The following is a 22,170-nucleotide window of genomic DNA, read 5'->3' on the forward strand; positions in this document are numbered from 1 at the left end:
CCTGTTGGATCAGGCCAGTGGCCCCTCCAGTCCAACACTCTGTGTCACATAAGAACAGAAGAGAAGCCCTGTTGGATCAGGCCAGTGGCCTCTCCAGTCCAACACTCTGTGTCACATAAGAACATAAGAGAAGCCCTGTTGGATCAGGCCAGTGGCCCCTCCAGTCCAACACTCTGTGTCACATAAGAACAGAAGAGAAGCCCTGTTGGATCAGGCCAGTGGCCCCTCCAGTCCAACACTCTGTGTCACATAAGAACATAAGAGAAGCCCTGTTGGATCAGGCCAATGGCCCATCCAGTCCAACACTGTGTGTCACATAAGAACATAAGAGAAGCCCTGTTGGATCAGGCCAATGGCCCCTCCAGTCCAACACTCTGTGTCACATAAGAACATAAGAGAAGCCCTGTTGGATCAGGCCAATGGCCCATCCAGTCCAGCACTCTGTGTCACAGAAGAACATAAGAGAAGCCCTGTCGGATCAGGCCAATGGCCCCTCCAGTCCAACACTCTGTGTCACAGAAGAACATAAGAGAAGCCCTGTTGGATCAGGCCAATGGCCCCTCCAGTCCAACACTCTGTGTCACAGAAGAACATAAGAGAAGCCCTGTTGGATCAGGCCAATGGCCTCTCCAGTCCAACACTCTGTGTCACATAAGAACATAAGAGAAGCCCTGTTGGATCAGGCCAGTGGCCCCTCCAGTCCAGCACTCTGTGTCACATAAGAACATAAGAGAAGCCCTGTTGGATCAGGCCAATGGCCCATCCAGTCCAACACTGTGTGTCACATAAGAACATAAGAGAAGCCCTGTTGGATCAGGCCAATGGCCCCTCCAGTCCAACACTCTGTGTCACATAAGAACATAAGAGAAGCCCTGTTGGATCAGGCCAATGGCCCCTCCAGTCCAACACTCTGTGTCACATAAGAACATAAGAGAAGCCCTGTTGGATCAGGCCAATGGCCCATCCAGTCCAACACTGTGTGTCACATAAGAACATAAGAGAAGCCCTGTTGGATCAGGCCAATGGCCCCTCCAGTCCAACACTCTGTGTCACATAAGAACATAAGAGAAGCCCTGTTGGATCAGGCCAATGGCCCATCCAGTCCAGCACTCTGTGTCACAGAAGAACATAAGAGAAGCCCTGTTGGATCAGGCCAATGGCCCCTCCAGTCCAACACTCTGTGTCACATAAGAACATAAGAGAAGCCCTGTCGGATCAGGCCAATGGCCCCTCCAGTCCAACACTCTGTGTCACAGAAGAACATAAGAGAAGCCCTGTTGGATCAGGCCAGTGGCCCCTCCAGTCCAACACTCTGTGTCACATAAGAACATAAGAGAAGCCCTGTCGGATCAGGCCAATGGCCCCTCCAGTCCAACACTCTGTGTCACAGAAGAACATAAGAGAAGCCCTGTTGGATCAGGCCAATGGCCCCTCCAGTCCAACACTCTGTGTCACAGAAGAACATAAGAGAAGCCCTGTTGGATCAGGCCAGTGGCCCATCCAGTCCAGCACTCTGTGTCACATAAGAGAAGCCCTGTTGGATCAGGCCAGTGGCCCCTCCAGTCCAACACTCTGTGTCACATAAGAGAAGCCCTGTTGGATCAGGCCAGTGGCCCCTCCAGTCCAACACTCTGTGTCACATAAGAGAAGCCCTGTTGGATCAGGCCAGTGGCCCCTCCAGTCCAACACTCTGTGTCACATAAGAACAGAAGAGAAGCCCTGTTGGATCAGGCCAGTGGCCCCTCCAGTCCAACACTCTGTGTCACATAAGAACAGAAGAGAAGCCCTGTTGGATCAGGCCAGTGGCCCATCCAGTCCAACACTCTGTGTCACATAAGAACAGAAGAGAAGCCCTGTTGGATCAGGCCAGTGGCCCCTCCAGTCCAACACTCTGTGTCACATAAGAACATAAGAGAAGCCCTGTTGGATCAGGCCAGTGGCCCCTCCATTCCAACACTGTGTGTCACATAAGAACAGAAGAGAAGCCCTGTTGGATCAGGCCAGTGGCCCCTCCAGTCCAACACTCTGTGTCACATAAGAACAGAAGAGAAGCCCTGTTGGATCAGGCCAGTGGCCCCTCCAGTCCAACACTCTGTGTCACATAAGAACATAAGAGAAGCCCTGTTGGATCAGGCCAGTGGCCCCTCCATTCCAACACTGTGTGTCACATAAGAACAGAAGAGAAGCCCTGTTGGATCAGGCCAGTGGCCCCTCCAGTCCAACACTCTGTGTCACATAAGAGAAGCCCTGTTGGATCAGGCCAGTGGCCCCTCCAGTCCAACACTCTGTGTCACATAAGAGAAGCCCTGTTGGATCAGGCCAGTGGCCCCTCCAGTCCAACACTCTGTGTCACATAAGAGAAGCCCTGTTGGATCAGGCCAGTGGCCCCTCCAGTCCAACACTCTGTGTCACATAAGAGAAGCCCTGTTGGATCAGGCCAGTGGCCCCTCCAGTCCAACACTCTGTGTCACATAAGAACAGAAGAGAAGCCCTGTTGGATCAGGCCAGTGGCCCCTCCAGTCCAACACTCTGTGTCACATAAGAACAGAAGAGAAGCCCTGTTGGATCAGGCCAGTGGCCCATCCAGTCCAACACTCTGTGTCACATAAGAACAGAAGAGAAGCCCTGTTGGATCAGGCCAGTGGCCCCTCCAGTCCAACACTCTGTGTCACATAAGAACATAAGAGAAGCCCTGTTGGATCAGGCCAGTGGCCCCTCCATTCCAACACTGTGTGTCACATAAGAACAGAAGAGAAGCCCTGTTGGATCAGGCCAGTGGCCCCTCCAGTCCAACACTCTGTGTCACATAAGAACAGAAGAGAAGCCCTGTTGGATCAGGCCAGTGGCCCCTCCAGTCCAACACTCTGTGTCACATAAGAACATAAGAGAAGCCCTGTTGGATCAGGCCAGTGGCCCCTCCATTCCAACACTGTGTGTCACATAAGAACAGAAGAGAAGCCCTGTTGGATCAGGCCAGTGGCCCCTCCAGTCCAACACTCTGTGTCACATAAGAACATAAGAGAAGCCCTGTTGGATCAGGCCAGTGGCCCCTCCATTCCAACACTGTGTGTCACATAAGAACAGAAGAGAAGCCCTGTTGGATCAGGCCAGTGGCCCCTCCAGTCCAACACTCTGTGTCACATAAGAACAGAAGAGAAGCCCTGTTGGATCAGGCCAGTGGCCCCTCCAGTCCAACACTCTGTGTCACATAAGAGAAGCCCTGTTGGATCAGGCCAGTGGCCCCTCCAGTCCAACACTCTGTGTCACATAAGAGAAGCCCTGTTGGATCAGGCCAGTGGCCCCTCCAGTCCAACACTCTGTGTCACATAAGAGAAGCCCTGTTGGATCAGGCCAGTGGCCCCTCCAGTCCAACACTCTGTGTCACATAAGAACAGAAGAGAAGCCCTGTTGGATCAGGCCAGTGGCCTCTCCAGTCCAACACTCTGTGTCACATAAGAACATAAGAGAAGCCCTGTTGGATCAGGCCAGTGGCCCCTCCAGTCCAACACTCTGTGTCACATAAGAACAGAAGAGAAGCCCTGTTGGATCAGGCCAGTGGCCCCTCCAGTCCAACACTCTGTGTCACATAAGAACATAAGAGAAGCCCTGTTGGATCAGGCCAATGGCCCATCCAGTCCAACACTGTGTGTCACATAAGAACATAAGAGAAGCCCTGTTGGATCAGGCCAATGGCCCCTCCAGTCCAACACTCTGTGTCACATAAGAACATAAGAGAAGCCCTGTTGGATCAGGCCAATGGCCCATCCAGTCCAGCACTCTGTGTCACAGAAGAACATAAGAGAAGCCCTGTCGGATCAGGCCAATGGCCCCTCCAGTCCAACACTCTGTGTCACAGAAGAACATAAGAGAAGCCCTGTTGGATCAGGCCAATGGCCCCTCCAGTCCAACACTCTGTGTCACAGAAGAACATAAGAGAAGCCCTGTTGGATCAGGCCAATGGCCTCTCCAGTCCAACACTCTGTGTCACATAAGAACATAAGAGAAGCCCTGTTGGATCAGGCCAGTGGCCCCTCCAGTCCAGCACTCTGTGTCACATAAGAACATAAGAGAAGCCCTGTTGGATCAGGCCAATGGCCCATCCAGTCCAACACTGTGTGTCACATAAGAACATAAGAGAAGCCCTGTTGGATCAGGCCAATGGCCCCTCCAGTCCAACACTCTGTGTCACATAAGAACATAAGAGAAGCCCTGTTGGATCAGGCCAATGGCCCCTCCAGTCCAACACTCTGTGTCACATAAGAACATAAGAGAAGCCCTGTTGGATCAGGCCAATGGCCCATCCAGTCCAACACTGTGTGTCACATAAGAACATAAGAGAAGCCCTGTTGGATCAGGCCAATGGCCCCTCCAGTCCAACACTCTGTGTCACATAAGAACATAAGAGAAGCCCTGTTGGATCAGGCCAATGGCCCATCCAGTCCAGCACTCTGTGTCACAGAAGAACATAAGAGAAGCCCTGTTGGATCAGGCCAATGGCCCCTCCAGTCCAACACTCTGTGTCACATAAGAACATAAGAGAAGCCCTGTCGGATCAGGCCAATGGCCCCTCCAGTCCAACACTCTGTGTCACAGAAGAACATAAGAGAAGCCCTGTTGGATCAGGCCAGTGGCCCCTCCAGTCCAACACTCTGTGTCACATAAGAACATAAGAGAAGCCCTGTCGGATCAGGCCAATGGCCCCTCCAGTCCAACACTCTGTGTCACAGAAGAACATAAGAGAAGCCCTGTTGGATCAGGCCAATGGCCCCTCCAGTCCAACACTCTGTGTCACAGAAGAACATAAGAGAAGCCCTGTTGGATCAGGCCAGTGGCCCATCCAGTCCAGCACTCTGTGTCACATAAGAGAAGCCCTGTTGGATCAGGCCAGTGGCCCCTCCAGTCCAACACTCTGTGTCACATAAGAGAAGCCCTGTTGGATCAGGCCAGTGGCCCCTCCAGTCCAACACTCTGTGTCACATAAGAGAAGCCCTGTTGGATCAGGCCAGTGGCCCCTCCAGTCCAACACTCTGTGTCACATAAGAACAGAAGAGAAGCCCTGTTGGATCAGGCCAGTGGCCCCTCCAGTCCAACACTCTGTGTCACATAAGAACAGAAGAGAAGCCCTGTTGGATCAGGCCAGTGGCCCATCCAGTCCAACACTCTGTGTCACATAAGAACAGAAGAGAAGCCCTGTTGGATCAGGCCAGTGGCCCCTCCAGTCCAACACTCTGTGTCACATAAGAACATAAGAGAAGCCCTGTTGGATCAGGCCAGTGGCCCCTCCATTCCAACACTGTGTGTCACATAAGAACAGAAGAGAAGCCCTGTTGGATCAGGCCAGTGGCCCCTCCAGTCCAACACTCTGTGTCACATAAGAACAGAAGAGAAGCCCTGTTGGATCAGGCCAGTGGCCCCTCCAGTCCAACACTCTGTGTCACATAAGAACATAAGAGAAGCCCTGTTGGATCAGGCCAGTGGCCCCTCCATTCCAACACTGTGTGTCACATAAGAACAGAAGAGAAGCCCTGTTGGATCAGGCCAGTGGCCCCTCCAGTCCAACACTCTGTGTCACATAAGAACATAAGAGAAGCCCTGTTGGATCAGGCCAGTGGCCCCTCCATTCCAACACTGTGTGTCACATAAGAACAGAAGAGAAGCCCTGTTGGATCAGGCCAGTGGCCCCTCCAGTCCAACACTCTGTGTCACATAAGAACAGAAGAGAAGCCCTGTTGGATCAGGCCAATGGCCCATCCAGTCCAACACTCTGTGTCACATAAGAGAAGCCCTGTTGGATCAGGCCAGTGGCCCATCCAGTCCAGCACTCTGTGTCACAGAAGAACATAAGAGAAGCCCTGTTGGATCAGGCCAATGGCCCCTCCAGTCCAACACTCTGTGTCACATAAGAACATAAGAGAAGCCCTGTCGGATCAGGCCAATGGCCCCTCCAGTCCAACACTCTGTGTCACAGAAGAACATAAGAGAAGCCCTGTTGGATCAGGCCAGTGGCCCCTCCAGTCCAACACTCTGTGTCACATAAGAACATAAGAGAAGCCCTGTCGGATCAGGCCAATGGCCCCTCCAGTCCAACACTCTGTGTCACAGAAGAACATAAGAGAAGCCCTGTTGGATCAGGCCAATGGCCCCTCCAGTCCAACACTCTGTGTCACAGAAGAACATAAGAGAAGCCCTGTTGGATCAGGCCAGTGGCCCATCCAGTCCAGCACTCTGTGTCACATAAGAGAAGCCCTGTTGGATCAGGCCAGTGGCCCCTCCAGTCCAACACTCTGTGTCACATAAGAGAAGCCCTGTTGGATCAGGCCAGTGGCCCCTCCAGTCCAACACTCTGTGTCACATAAGAGAAGCCCTGTTGGATCAGGCCAGTGGCCCCTCCAGTCCAACACTCTGTGTCACATAAGAACAGAAGAGAAGCCCTGTTGGATCAGGCCAGTGGCCCCTCCAGTCCAACACTCTGTGTCACATAAGAACAGAAGAGAAGCCCTGTTGGATCAGGCCAGTGGCCCATCCAGTCCAACACTCTGTGTCACATAAGAACAGAAGAGAAGCCCTGTTGGATCAGGCCAGTGGCCCCTCCAGTCCAACACTCTGTGTCACATAAGAACATAAGAGAAGCCCTGTTGGATCAGGCCAGTGGCCCCTCCATTCCAACACTGTGTGTCACATAAGAACAGAAGAGAAGCCCTGTTGGATCAGGCCAGTGGCCCCTCCAGTCCAACACTCTGTGTCACATAAGAACAGAAGAGAAGCCCTGTTGGATCAGGCCAGTGGCCCCTCCAGTCCAACACTCTGTGTCACATAAGAACATAAGAGAAGCCCTGTTGGATCAGGCCAGTGGCCCCTCCATTCCAACACTGTGTGTCACATAAGAACAGAAGAGAAGCCCTGTTGGATCAGGCCAGTGGCCCCTCCAGTCCAACACTCTGTGTCACATAAGAACATAAGAGAAGCCCTGTTGGATCAGGCCAGTGGCCCCTCCATTCCAACACTGTGTGTCACATAAGAACAGAAGAGAAGCCCTGTTGGATCAGGCCAGTGGCCCCTCCAGTCCAACACTCTGTGTCACATAAGAACAGAAGAGAAGCCCTGTTGGATCAGGCCAATGGCCCATCCAGTCCAACACTCTGTGTCACATAAGAGAAGCCCTGTTGGATCAGGCCAGTGGCCCCTCCAGTCCAACACTCTGTGTCACATAAGAGAAGCCCTGTTGGATCAGGCCAGTGGCCCCTCCAGTCCAACACTCTGTGTCACATAAGAGAAGCCCTGTTGGATCAGGCCAGTGGCCCCTCCAGTCCAACACTCTGTGTCACATAAGAACAGAAGAGAAGCCCTGTTGGATCAGGCCAGTGGCCTCTCCAGTCCAACACTCTGTGTCACATAAGAACATAAGAGAAGCCCTGTTGGATCAGGCCAGTGGCCCCTCCAGTCCAACACTCTGTGTCACATAAGAACAGAAGAGAAGCCCTGTTGGATCAGGCCAGTGGCCCCTCCAGTCCAACACTCTGTGTCACATAAGAACATAAGAGAAGCCCTGTTGGATCAGGCCAATGGCCCATCCAGTCCAACACTGTGTGTCACATAAGAACATAAGAGAAGCCCTGTTGGATCAGGCCAATGGCCCCTCCAGTCCAACACTCTGTGTCACATAAGAACATAAGAGAAGCCCTGTTGGATCAGGCCAATGGCCCATCCAGTCCAGCACTCTGTGTCACAGAAGAACATAAGAGAAGCCCTGTCGGATCAGGCCAATGGCCCCTCCAGTCCAACACTCTGTGTCACAGAAGAACATAAGAGAAGCCCTGTTGGATCAGGCCAATGGCCCCTCCAGTCCAACACTCTGTGTCACAGAAGAACATAAGAGAAGCCCTGTTGGATCAGGCCAATGGCCTCTCCAGTCCAACACTCTGTGTCACATAAGAACATAAGAGAAGCCCTGTTGGATCAGGCCAGTGGCCCCTCCAGTCCAGCACTCTGTGTCACATAAGAACATAAGAGAAGCCCTGTTGGATCAGGCCAATGGCCCATCCAGTCCAACACTGTGTGTCACATAAGAACATAAGAGAAGCCCTGTTGGATCAGGCCAATGGCCCCTCCAGTCCAACACTCTGTGTCACATAAGAACATAAGAGAAGCCCTGTTGGATCAGGCCAATGGCCCCTCCAGTCCAACACTCTGTGTCACATAAGAACATAAGAGAAGCCCTGTTGGATCAGGCCAATGGCCCATCCAGTCCAACACTGTGTGTCACATAAGAACATAAGAGAAGCCCTGTTGGATCAGGCCAATGGCCCCTCCAGTCCAACACTCTGTGTCACATAAGAACATAAGAGAAGCCCTGTTGGATCAGGCCAATGGCCCATCCAGTCCAGCACTCTGTGTCACAGAAGAACATAAGAGAAGCCCTGTTGGATCAGGCCAATGGCCCCTCCAGTCCAACACTCTGTGTCACATAAGAACATAAGAGAAGCCCTGTCGGATCAGGCCAATGGCCCCTCCAGTCCAACACTCTGTGTCACAGAAGAACATAAGAGAAGCCCTGTTGGATCAGGCCAGTGGCCCCTCCAGTCCAACACTCTGTGTCACTTAAGAACATAAGAGAAGCCCTGTCGGATCAGGCCAATGGCCCCTCCAGTCCAACACTCTGTGTCACAGAAGAACATAAGAGAAGCCCTGTTGGATCAGGCCAATGGCCCCTCCAGTCCAACACTCTGTGTCACAGAAGAACATAAGAGAAGCCCTGTTGGATCAGGCCAATGGCCCATCCAGTCCAGCACTCTGTGTCACATAAGAGAAGCCCTGTTGGATCAGGCCAGTGGCCCCTCCAGTCCAACACTCTGTGTCACATAAGAGAAGCCCTGTTGGATCAGGCCAGTGGCCCCTCCAGTCCAACACTCTGTGTCACATAAGAGAAGCCCTGTTGGATCAGGCCAGTGGCCCCTCCAGTCCAACACTCTGTGTCACATAAGAGAAGCCCTGTTGGATCAGGCCAGTGGCCCCTCCAGTCCAACACTCTGTGTCACATAAGAACATAAGAGAAGCCCTGTTGGATCAGGCCAATGGCCCCTCCAGTCCAACACTCTGTGTCACAGAAGAACATAAGAGAAGCCCTGTTGGATCAGGCCAATGGCCCCTCCAGTCCAACACTCTGTGTCACAGAAGAACATAAGAGAAGCCCTGTTGGATCAGGCCAATGGCCCATCCAGTCCAGCACTCTGTGTCACATAAGAACATAAGAGAAGCCCTGTTGGATCAGGCCAGTGGCCCCTCCAGTCCAACACTCTGTGTCACATAAGAACATAAGAGAAGCCCTGTTGGATCAGGCCAATGGCCCATCCAGTCGAACACTCTGTGTCACAGAAGAACATAAGAGAAGCCCTGTTGGATCAGGCCAATGGCCCCTCCAGTCCAACACTCTGTGTCACATAAGAACATAAGAGAAGCCCTGTTGGATCAGGCCAATGGCCCCTCCAGTCCAACACTCTGTGTCACATAAGAACATAAGAGAAGCCCTGTTGGATCAGGCCAGTGGCCCCTCCAGTCCAACACTCTGTGTCACATAAGAACATAAGAGAAGCCCTGTTGGATCAGGCCAATGGCCCATCCAGTCCAACACTCTGTGTCACAGAAGAACATAAGAGAAGCCCTGTTGGATCAGGCCAGTGGCCCCTCCAGTCCAACACTCTGTGTCACATAAGAGAAGCCCTGTTGGATCAGGCCAGTGGCCCCTCCAGTCCAACACTCTGTGTCACATAAGAGAAGCCATGCTGGATCAGGCCAGTGGCTCCTCCAGTCCAACACTGTCACACAGTGGCCAAAACGCCAGGTGCCAGCAGGAGGTCCACCGGTGGGGCCAGGCCAGTAGGAGCCCTCGCAGCATGAGCACAGAGCAGCGCCTGCCCGGGCGGGAGAGTCCCATCTGCTCCACTCCCCTCCGGAGGCTGCAAAGAGGCGCCGCCGCTTCCCTCCCGCCCACCCACGTGGCTCCCTCCCTCCCCCCTCCCTCGCGCAGGGCCGGGCGGGGGCGTGGCCTCCCACGTGCCAGCGAGGGGGCGTGGCCGCCCAGCCCAAACAAGAAGGCGGAGGAAGTCCCGCCCCCGCCGGGCCGTCACTGGCCGCGGGGGCCGCCCCGCCGCTCCCCGATTGGCTCGCCGCGCCGAGGGGCGTGGCTGGCTGGCCAGGCGGCCGGGCTGAGGAGCGGGGCGGCCGGAGTCGGCTCCCGCCACGGCGGCGGCGGCATGAAGAGCCTCAAGTCCCGCCTGAGGTGGCCGGAGTCGGCGGCGGGGGGCGGCGGCGGGAGCGGAGGCGGCCTCGGAGGGGTGAGTGGGGAAAGGCCCGGCGGGTTCTGAGGGGAGCGGAGGCTGCCAGGCCTGAGGCGAGGAGCGCGGCCCCTCCGCCGGATCCCCTGCCCTTCTCGGGGGTCCGGCGCTGCCTCCAAAGGCTAGGGCTGCAAACCTCCCGGCGTGGCCTGGAGATCTCCCGGAATGCCAGCTGGTCTCCAGGGCGGCCTCCCTGGCACCACTGCGCCCTGCTGGAGTCCCGCCCCGCCCCACACTCTGCCTTCCCTAAGTCCCCCCCAAATCATAGACTCATAGAGTTGGAAGGGATCTCCAGGGTCATCTAGTCCAACCCCCTGCACAATGCAGGAAACTCGCAAATACCTTGCCCTAAATTCACAGGATCCTCATTGCTGTCAGATGGCCATCTAGCCTCTGTTGAAAAACCTCCAAGGAAGGAGAGCCCACCACCTCCCGAGGAGGAAGCCTGTTAGAATCATAGAAGAGTTGGAAGGGGCCTCTGGGGCCATCTAGTCCAACCCCCTGCACAATGCAGGAAACTCACAAACCCCTCCCCCTAAATTCACAGGAGATGGCCATCTAGCCTCTGTTGAAAAACCTCCAAGGAAGGAGAGCCCACCACCTCCCGAGGAGGAAGCCTGTTAGAATCATAGAAGAGTTGGAAGGGGCCTCCGGGGCCATCTACTCCAACCCCCTGCACAATGCAGGAAACTCACAAACCCCTCCCCCTAAATTCACAGGATCCTCATTGCTGTCAGATGGCCATCTAGCCTCTGTTGAAAAACCTCCAAGGAAGGAGAGCCCACCACCTCCCGAGGAGGAAGCCTGTTAGAATCATAGAAGAGTTGGAAGGGGCCTCCGGGGCCATCTAGTCCAACCCCCTGCACAATGCAGGAAACTCACAAACCCCTCCCCCTAAATTCACAGGATCCTCATTGCTGTCAGATGGCCATCTAGCCTCTGTTGAAAAACCTCCAAGGAAGGAAGGGAATGGTGGGTTCTCCTTCTTTGGAGGTTTGAAACGGGGGCTAGATGGCCACCTGACAGCAATGAGGATCCTATGAATTTAGGGGGAGGGGTTTGTGAGTTTCCTGCATGGTGCAGGGGGTTGGACTAGATGCTCCTGGAGGTCCCTTCCAACTCTATGAGTCTAAATCTCCAGGGATTCCCAACCCTGCATTGGCAAGCCAGCTCGTGGCCGTTCTGGTTCCAAAATGCACTCCCCAAACCAAGCCCTGGTCGACACGGATGCCTGTTAGTGTGAGTGAAATAGGATCAGAGTTTGGGGTGGGTTTTTTTTTTAGCTATTTGGGCTTGGCCCTGGTGAGAGGTAGGGTAGAGGTGGGTGGAAGAGCCTGCTGTGTCCGGCCTGGGAGATTTGGGGGTCGTGCTTGTGGGAGGGGCTTTCCCCAGAATCTGGGCTGGATTGTAGGGCTTGTCTTCCAAAGTTGCTTCTTCCTCCTCTAAAGATGAGCCGTGATTCCAGGAGAACTCCAGGCCTTGCCTGGATGCTGGCACCACTGCAGTGCTGCTAACAACCCCCATTAGCCAGGTGGCGGAAGCTGGGATGGGGAACCTTCGAAGAAGACTCTGCAAAGGAAGGCCGAGGGCCACGCCCACCCATCTTGCCTCTTCCTTGCCTCCAAAGCCCTCCAAGGTGGAGCTCCAGGGGGTGGCCACGAGTCCCTGGGCATGCTTTACCAGCTCCATTTGTTCAGAGCAGAAGTGATCTTTGCTGGGGGAGATTGGACTCCCAGGAGGCCGATGGGAGCATGAAAGGCAGGAAGTACCAGGTGGTGGGAAGTAATTACGTGCAATTCAGATCTGATTGTGGAAAGACAGGGCGGTGGAGGCGCATTCCCTCCTTGGGCTCAGCCAGCCTCACCTGTGCCAGTCGAGAAATCCCTGTCCTGGGCTAAGCCAGGGGGGAAGGCAGCGCGGTTCCTTCCTGCTTGCGTTTCAAGCACCTGCCCTTTTGTGGAGCTGGCCTCACGCTTCCCCTTCGCTGCAGCGCTCTCAAACTGCTGACAGAGAGGTTGCAGGTAGCTTTGCTGATCCTTGAAAAGAAGCCGAAAGCACAGGGAAAGCAATGCTTTCGTTAGCACGGATCAAAGCATCATAAAGCAGTTTTGCTCCCTTCCCTCCGAACATTTCTTCAGGCTGGATGGGAGGCAAAAGTGGGGGAGGATGGAGAAACAGAAAAGATAAGATTTCTGCCCCCCCCCCCGCCCCCAGTCTGCTGAGGTAACATTCTCCTAGCAGATGTGTGATATGTAATGCAGACTGAATGAGAGCCAGGTGGTGTTGGATGCAAAGAAAAAAAGTCCTCTTGCATTGTACAAGTTACCAGTAACTTTACGCTTGGAAGTATTGGGAGCCCTGAACTGGCCTTTTGGCATGTGAAAGCAACAAAAATATTGGAGCTCCAACATTTTGTGTGTTTTCATTCAGACATCTTCTGCCTTTGTTGCTTAGGGTGGTGAAAATAAAACGAACAGCACAAAACATAAAAATGACAGTGGGGTATATGGCAAAATCCGTCAAGGTCTATCAAAGCAAAAACATGCATTAAAATTCTGTCCAGTGCTTCAGTCAGTGCTTAGTAAACTTATCTAAGCAACATATAGGAGGTGATCACACACATGCTAAATAATCCAGTTCACACAGTAAAATCCAGTTGGAAAGTGCATTGGAAGTGGATGGAAACTGCATTGTTTAGCATATGTGATCGCAGCCATAGTGTGATTTTTAGTGCTCCTTGACCAAGTGTGACACAGGAGGCAATGGGTGGTTTTGAATAAGTCTCCAAGACATTATATGATTCCCTGGCTCTAATCGTATTTGAATTGAAAGCAGTTCTTCCTCAAATACTGTACATTCTTTTGGTTCCAAAATGTGTTCCAGACCAGCAGATGTACCTTGGAATATATCCTATTTGTGCTATCTGACTTGGTTTAAAAAACAAAAATAAAGACATTTGAACACGGGGGGGGGGATTAGGTTTTGGAGGATGGCGGAAGACAGAAGGGCCTGGCGTGACTTTGTCCAGGGGGTCGCAAAGAGTCGGACTCGACTGCGCGGCTGAACAACAGCAAAGATTTGATTAGAGGGGAATATTGTCATTCCTTATGAAGAAGCAAATTTAAATGGAAAGAAAATGTGGATACTTATCTGTTCGCATCCAGAAAGCTTTCTAATGTGCAGGGGGAATTTTGTACAAGCTTTCTAATGTGCAGCGGAAATTTGTAATTTACAAATGTGCAGGGGGGGAGTTTGTAGAGATTTGGATGTTTTAAAGGAATAGCAAATGAGCCTTTTCCCAAGGCATTAATTGAAGTGAACTCTAGGCCTTTCGAGTACCGCAAACAAAAATGGCAGACGTAGATGTATGTGTGTGTGTGCATGTTTCTATTAAAGGATCCCTCTCAGTCATTCTGCAGCTTGAAGAGAACTGCTTTAAGATGGCCAAGTAATTATATTTCTCCCCGGGAGACTAATGACAGCCTTGAAGGGCTGTTCATATAGAGGATGATGTGGAGTTGTTTTCTGTTGCCCCGGAAGGGCAAACCAGAACCAATAAGTTGAAATTACATCAATAGAGTTTTTGGCTAAACATTAGGAAGAACTTCCTGACAATTAGAGCGGTTCCTTGGTGGAACAGGATTCCTTGTGAGATGGTGGACTCTCCTTCCTTGGAGGTTTTTAAACAGCTAGGTGGCCATCAGACAATAATGCTGATTCTGTGAATTTAGGCAGATCAGGAAGGGTTGCATCAGTGCTTAGTTTTCATGGCCTTCTCTTACACGCCCAGGGAAATGCTGCTCACCACCTTGGGGTCAGGAAACAATTTTCTCCAGGCCAGTTTGGCCAGGGGTCCTAGAGGGTTGGTTGGGGTCCCCCCCCCATCTTCAGAGCATGGAGCAGGGGTAACTGGGAGTGTGGGGGGAGGTACTTGTGATTCTCCAGTGGTCTAATGTGTCTGAGTAATTACTAATTCTATTTAATGAAAAATGGATGTTTTTGCATATATGATGGAGTTGCCGTAGAGCTCACGTGTTCTGGAAACTGGTGCAAAGGGCAGTAATGGATGTATGAAAAGTAGGGTTTATCTGCTAGCCCAGAATTTTTAAATTGCCTTTTGACAGAGTTGGTGCTAAAGCTATTTGAAATCCTAGCTTCTGCTTAGTAAGAAAGAAAGGTTGTTAAAGATATTGGAGATGATAGTTAATAGGGTTGCAGTGTTCCAAGAGTATGGAACTTTGTTTTATGACTGCTTTGGTGTCTGTTGTGTTTATATTGAGCTGGGTGTTGTCCTGGAATTGAATTTGAAATTAAGATGGCATATTGCACGTGTCTTTTATATACATATTTAGTATTTATTGGTCTATGAATTTGTTGTACGTTTTCACTGTTATTAGTTTGTTACATTTATTTATTGTATTTCATGTAAAATAATTAAAAATCCTTTTATGTATTGCAGTTTAGAGTGTTTTGAGGTGTGTGTCTGCGTTTTTAAAAGAAACTTTTAGGTGACTTCTGATATGTTGATTTGCCCTTGAGTGGTTTACGTATGCCTGCGTTCAACTTACTCAGTTTTAAATGGTATTTTATTTGGGTTAAAAACGTTATATCTTGCTTTTCTGTCTTTGCTTGGTAGCTTACAAGCTGACATAAAATTTTGAAAAAATACAGCGTCGTTACCAACAAACTTTGTGTGGACCCCTCCTTGAACAACACCTGAAATAGTTTCCACAGGTTTAAATCTAAAAGTTAGCTGGAATGGATTCCTAAATAGGAGGCAGAATTTCAAGGAAATTTCCCTCATCCATTAAGGATGATGATGATATTGGATTTATACTCACAATCTCCTCTACCTTCGCCCCCCTCCCGTAAACACCCTGTGAGGCGGGTGGGACTGAGAGAGCTCTCCCGGAAGCTGCCCTTTCAAAGACAATTCCTGTGAGAGCTGTGGCTAACCGCCATTCCAGCAGTTGCAAGTGGGGGAATCAAACCCGGTTCTCCCAGATAAGAGTCTGCGCACTTAACCACTACACCAAACTGTCTCTTAAGGCAAGCGTTCACATAGTGGATAAGCATGCATGTCAAAAGCATATAAAAGGCAAAGTGGCAGTTGGCTCTTTTGCTTGGACACTTGGGTATTAAGATCGGCAGTAGAACAGTTCTGAACAGGGTACTGCTCCATCCCATAGTACTTCCTATGCCTCCCTACAACTCTTTAGCAAAAAATCAGCAAGTGGCTTGCCTCCTACCCCTTCCCAAAGTACTGTTACCTGTATTACCCTGCTTACCTGTGATGGTCACAGGTAAGTTTTAGTACATGTTTTTTAAAAGCCTCACAATTGTTCTTTTCTCACTTGCTAGACTCCTGCCTGGGGACTACCTGGAAATCAGCTGTTGCTGGCTGTGAGAATTGGGCAAGCTCATCCTACATAGACCTGCTGTGAAGTAAACAAATGTCTTCACAACCTTTCTTTAGAATGAGACCTCCCGTTTTGATGTCTTGATTGAAATGGGAAAACGAGTGAGGAGAGGGATAAGGGAAGGACATGTTTTGAAGTGTTTGTGCAACAATTGGAGGGTGTAGGTTTTGAAGATGAGATTGTGGCAGGATAAACAAGTGGTTTGGCGTGGGAGGTGGGAAGATGGGGGGATATGCGGCTGTCACCAGACAAGCAGTGCAGTTCCATTTGTGTAACGACTGTAGCTTCAGCGGTGCGATTTCAACCTAGTTTTTCTTTAGAACAATGCTATAAATCACGGAGTCAGCACTTGTCCAGAGGATCCTCAGATGAAGGGCAGATATGGGAAAATGTGCAGAGGAACTGCAAAATAGAAATGGGTGAGGCTGCTATTTTGTGAGAGGTAATGATGGATTTGAGTGGGCAGAATATGGTTAGAGCCTGCTGGAGAGCCAGTTTGGTGTAGTGACGATGAAGAAGACGACTTTGGATTTATATCCCGCCCTCCACTCCAAATCTCAGAGTCTCAAAGCGGCTCACAATCTCCTTTATCTTCCTCCCCCACAACAAACACCCTGTGAGGCGGGTGGGACTGAGAGGGCTTTCACAGCAGCTGCCCTTTCAAGGACAGCCTCTGCGAGAGCTATGGCTGACCCAAGGCCATTCCAGCAGCCACAAGTGGAGGAGGGGGGGAATCAAACCCGGTTCTCCCAGATAAGAGAGCTCTGGCTGACCCAAGGCCATTTCAAAAGCTGCAAGTGGAGGAGTGGGGGAATCAAACCCGGTTCTCCCAGATAAGAGAGCTCTGGCTGACCCAAGGCCATTCCAGCAGTTGTAAGTGGAGGAGTGGGGAATCAAACCCGGTTCTCCCAGATAAGAGAGCTCTGGCTGACCCAAGGCCATTCCAGCAGGTGCAAGTGGAGGAGTGGGGAATCAAACCCGGCTCTCCCAGTTAAGAGTCCGCACACTTAACCACTACATCAAACTAGCTCTTTTTGTTGTTCAGTTCGCACAGTTGAGTCCGACTCTTTGCAACCCCATGGACAAAGTCACGCCAGGTCCTCCGGTCTTTCACCATCGTTCAAAGTCTGCTCAAATTCATGTTTGTTAAACTGACTCTGCACTACACCAAAGCAACACAATTTGCAAAAGCTGTAAGAACTGCAAGCAGGAATCTAAAAAATTTCTTAAAAGGGTGAGCATCAGTTCATAAAGAGTAGGCAAGATAACTTATGGCCCAAAGTCACCTGGTTAGCTTCATAACCAGGGGTGGAGGGAGACGACTGAACCCGGGACCAACCCATTCTGTGACTGGGGGATGCACAGAGTTGGGAGCTGCAGCTGTGGTTGCAACGAGGAGTTCAGCTGTTTTGTTTTCTGCATTTCTGGTTCCTTCAGAGTAAAAGAGGCGCAGTGTCTCAGATGGGAGCAGACATTGCTCCTGGTATGTGTTCACTTGGCCACTTCCACAGCTCCTCAGGGACATACTTTGACTGGAAGCTTGCCCCCCCCCCCCCGCAGAAATGTGCATTGCTCATCACAGCAGCTCTGTTCTAATGCAGCTTGTTTCTGCCATGTAGTCAGACAGAGCATAGGAGTTTGAATTAGGGCACGTCAGCACAACAGAGCAAGTTTCCTTACGCTGCATTTAGTACGTGGCTGTTTAGGGATAGCCGACCCCGTAAGGCCCTCAGCTGTGTCTCTTTTTAAAAATGGAGAATCAAAGCAAGATGGTTTCACAGAGTAGCTGTGTTTTGTCTGCAGTACGACAGCCTAGCTTCAAGGCAGTGGCATCTTGGAGGCAAACAAGATTTTAGAGTTGTAAGCTTTCAACTTACAAGTGAGCCGGTTTGGTGTAGTGGTTAAGTGTGCAGACTCTTATCCGGGAGAACCGGGTTTGATTCCGCACTTCTCCGCTTGCACCTGCTGGAATGGCCTTGGGTCAGCCAGAGCTCTCTTATCTGGTAGAATCAGATTTGATCCCCCACTCCTCCACTTGCAGCTGCTGGAATGGCCTTGGGTCAGCCAGAGCTCTTTTATCTGGTAGAACCGGGTTGGATTCCCCACTCCTCCACTTGCAGCTGCTGGAATGGCCTTGGGTCAGCCAGAGCTCTTTTATCTGGTAGAACCGGGTTGGATTCCCCACTCCTCCACTTGCAGCTGCTGGAATGGCCTTAGGTCAGCCAGAGCTCTCTTATCTTGGAGAACCGGGTTTGATTCCCCACTCCTCCACCTGCAGCTGCTGGAATGGCCTTGGGTCAGCCATAGCTCTGGCAGAGGTTGTCCTTGAAAGGGCAGCTGCTGTGAGAGCCCTCTCCAGCCCCACCCACCTCACAGGGTTGTCTGTTGTGGGGGAGGAAGGTAAAGGAGATTGTGAGCCGCTCTGAGACTCTTCGGAGTGGAGGGCGGGATATAAATCCAATATCTTCAAGAGTTAGAGAGATCCCTTTGTCAGGTAACCAGTGCGACTCGAGATCCTTGAGTCTTTAATATAACCGCCTGAAGGTGGGAGCGGTGTGGCCAAGAAGGGAGTCAGAATGCAAAGGTGCAACACAGGGATCTCCATTCCTTCTTGCGTCTGACTTTCCAAAACGCATGCTCCCAGAATCTTGTTGATCTCTGAGGTGCAAACCTTGCAGTGATATACAGAGTTAGAGCCACAACTTCTGAAGTTAATTGCACATTAAAATAAGCAGCACTTCCAAACTGAATATTTTGCTGATGGTAGCTGGAAATTTCTTGGAATATCCCATTTCCTGTGAAATGTTTGGCGCAGTCCTTGATACCCATAGAGGGTGTGTGTGGCTAGTCACTGGTAGCTGGGCCATTCAACAGATTTCTCTTTCCCCCTTCTCAGTTGCCCAGGTCCTCAGAGCAGGGAAGATAACTATGGTCGGTCTTGTTCCAAAGAAGATTCTGACGGGTCATGGGTAACTTCTCTGCAGCATAAAGGGGGAACTTGATAAATCCATAGCTCTGCTTGGAAGAACTGAGGCAGACAAGAGAATTAGGGCCTGCTTGGCAAATTTGCAGTAGGCATCAGTCCTTGTAGTAATCGGATCCGCTTTGCAAGACCAATTCTTGTGTGCTGGCATAGCATCGTCCTCAAGTTCGCATCAAGTGTTGTGTTTATGTGGAATATATTGCATTACACATCTGTGCTAATTTTCATATTTTGTTTTTATACGGACTGCATCATACTTTTTTGAATGCTGGGCTGATTAATTAAAGACATTCACCTTTACCTACCTTTTTTTTCTTTGTCTCAGCTATCTGGGTTACCGAATATTGACCCAGGTTTGAATAACCACTTCGGCCTAATTGGGTTGCTATTTGTGGAGGCACTGTTTAGTTAACGCTGATGGTCTGATTATCTTAAATGGATTTTAATTATTTAATGGATTTTCTTGTAAGCTTTCTGGTGGAACCCGCCCTGAGCTTGCTTGCAGAGAAGGGCAGGATACAAATTAAATAAAATAAATATTGTTTACAGAGGCCTTCTGCTTCTAGGGACCAGGGCTTCTAATGGGCTACAGAGTCTTTGCTCTTACTTTGAGAACAGTTGCTGCCTTTCCAGAAACTACCTTACTAGATTGTTTACTGTTTTCGTAGAGATGTTATGCAACTTTTATCCGGCTAGGACAAAACATGTGTCTTAAATGGAATGGTATTAATGTGTTAAGACTTGCCCATATGAATTATAGGGCAGGAGATTAAAACAAACTCATCACTGTCCCCCTGGTTATTGGGGACAGTGGCACCTTTAAGACCAACAAAGTTTAATTCTGGATATAAGCTTTCGTGTGCAACCGTCTTACTGAGATGAGAAGCATATAATTTATTTGTGCGACAAACATCTTCCAATGGTGCCAGCCAGCGGCAGACGAAGCCGCCTGAAATTACCTCCAGGTAGAACAAAGTCTGAGTCCAGTAGAGATCAACAAAGTTTAATTCTGTGCATGCACATGAAAGCTTTTATACTCAGAATTAAACTTCGTTGGCCTTAAAGGTGTCACTGGACCCAAACTTTGTCGTATCGCTTCAGACTAACATGGCTATCCCACCTGAATCTTTCCCCTGGTTATTTTACCAGAACTCTGCATTGAGATTCTAGTTCCATCCATAAAATCAAATATAGATTTGCTTGACTATCAGGTGAGGCTTCTGAATCAGGTTGTATTAGCAACACATCCCTTGACTAGGGAAGTGTTCCAGCTTGGTTAAGACACAGGTGTGTTCATACCTGCCAGCTTTCCTTCTAGGATGAAGTTTATGTTTCCATCTTGTGTTGTTAATTCTATAGCTAGAAAGAGAGCTTGCTCGCTGACACAAATAGTGGATTAAATTTAAGCAATAATTTAAAAAGATGGATTAAACGTTGTTTGTTCCTCATAGTCTGCGTAGGCATGGGGTGCGTGTAGAGGGGTGGGCGTGCGCATGGATCGTAGCTTGCCAGAACTCACAGTTGCATAAACATACAACTCCCTTTTCCTGTGGCGAAGTAGGAGTGTGTGAAACTTTCCCTGTTACTCCTCACGGGCGTTCCCTTGGAATTTATTTCTGTCCACAAGGAAATTTCTTTACTAGTGTTTTTTTTTTAAGCACCAGAAAGGAATCATGACCTGTTCTTATTCATAAACTCCTTTCAGTGTAAGGCCAACGCTCTGATTCTTAAGTACAGGCTTTAAGAGGGGGCCATAAATCGAAGGAGCTTCCAGCTAGCTGAGAAGCGATCGCTGGTGCTCCCTGCATGCTGTCGGTTCCTTTCCTCCCACACACCAGAGGGCAAGGTTGCTCTCCTCTTGTGATGCTTTAATCTGTCTGGAATGTTCTCCTTTTGCTAAATCGTGGGTTAGGGCTGATGACTTCCAAGCAGCAGAGCTCGAAAAGCATGTCCCAAATATCAAACAAAAAAGCAGTTCTCAGTCACCTTTGCTGACCTTTTTTTCTTTGTGCTCAAAGAAAATTCTCTTGGCCCACTTAGGAAACCAGCTTTAAAAAGGGGGGTTTTCCCCCCTTCATTCTCATGGCCAGACAGCTGTTTTTTTCCAGATGTGTAAGAAAATTTTCTCCTGGTCTGACTGGCTAGTAAACATTAAGTTTAAGTGAATTTCTTTATTGAAATAAAACACATAATATGAAATAAAAATATTCATGTGAGCCAATGTCCGTGCTGTATGTTCTTTTATCTTTCTTGTATCTATTCAGTGAGATTAGCTATTTCCACACAGCGCACTTGTTTCTTTAATAGTTGTGAAAAGGTTGTTTGCCATGTTGGGCATTGAAGGTTTGATTTGTGTCAGGACGTTCCATATCAGGGGTGGCCAACTTGTTTAATGTAAGAGCCGCATAGAATAAATGTCAAACGTTGAAGAGCCGCAAGACATGAACAAATATTACACACATGTCTTTGTTAAAACTCTTAATACCTTTCTTTACACAGAAAGATAAAATGTATATGTATGCACTTTACAGCATGATTGTGCTAGAAGGAGACTCTTTTTTAAAAAAAACAAAAGCTGAGAATAACAGTCCCCATAAGACCAGCATAGGGAAAGGTTAGGGAATTATTGTTTGGCACCAGTGGGAGAAGAAAACACAGATGTACCATATAAATCACTGACCACCATTTGTATTGTTATGCATCTCTCTTTGCTTCGACTCCAAGGTTAGTAAATACAACTCCTACAAGAGCTATGAAACTAAGGAGGAACCCTGCGACACCCTCTTTAATTCATGCCTCCTTCCAGTGGTTTCCTCAACTCTTGCACTGTCTCCCCGCTATAGGTCTCCAGGCAGCCTTTGTGATGGAGGAGAAGAACTTGCAATCCTGCCTATTTCTTCCTCCTTCCCTGCTTCACACACGGCAGTAATAGTCACCTGTCTATGAGTTAGTGCTCATAGTCTGGCTGAGGTCCCAATGCTAAGCATGCTTACTTTAAAGTAAGCCTTAAGTTTCTCCTTGACCCTCTGGGAGCCACACAGTATATGTGAAAGAGCCACATGTGGCTCCCAACCCACCCCTGTTCTAGATCATATTAATGATCATTCTGATGGAGCACAGATCCTATTCATTGGGGTCTAGTTGAAAAAATAGGAGTCAATTGCACCTTTAAGACAAACTTAGTTTTATTCAGAACGTAAGCTTTTGTGTGCATGCACGCGAAAGCTTACGTTGTGAATAAAACTAAGTTTGTCTTAAAGGTGCAATCGACTCCTATTTTGTTCTACTACTTCAGACCAACACGGCTGCTTACTTGATTGGGTCTAGTTGAACTTTGGAATTCACCTTCATTCCAATTACTCATATAATTTCCCCCCAGAATTCCTGTTTCAGGGAGCACTCTGCCTGAGAGTACTTTTCAACAAATATCCATATT

The 22,170-nt window shown here is 49.8% G+C and overlaps 1 protein-coding gene across 1 annotated transcript in view; it reads left to right on the plus strand.

The window, feature by feature from the left end:
- Positions 1-10,250: 10,250 nt before the first annotated feature.
- UACA (uveal autoantigen with coiled-coil domains and ankyrin repeats) overlaps positions 10,251-22,170 on the plus strand; it is a 75,480-nt gene continuing 63,560 nt past the window's right edge. Inside the window, exon 1 of the mRNA XM_060259928.1 lies at positions 10,251-10,331. Within this exon, the coding sequence (XP_060115911.1) occupies positions 10,251-10,331 (81 nt within the window). The remainder of the gene's footprint in view (positions 10,332-22,170) is intronic.

Source organism: Heteronotia binoei, chromosome 19, assembly GCF_032191835.1.
Source record: "Heteronotia binoei isolate CCM8104 ecotype False Entrance Well chromosome 19, APGP_CSIRO_Hbin_v1, whole genome shotgun sequence".
Lineage (NCBI taxonomy): Eukaryota > Metazoa > Chordata > Lepidosauria > Squamata > Gekkonidae > Heteronotia > Heteronotia binoei.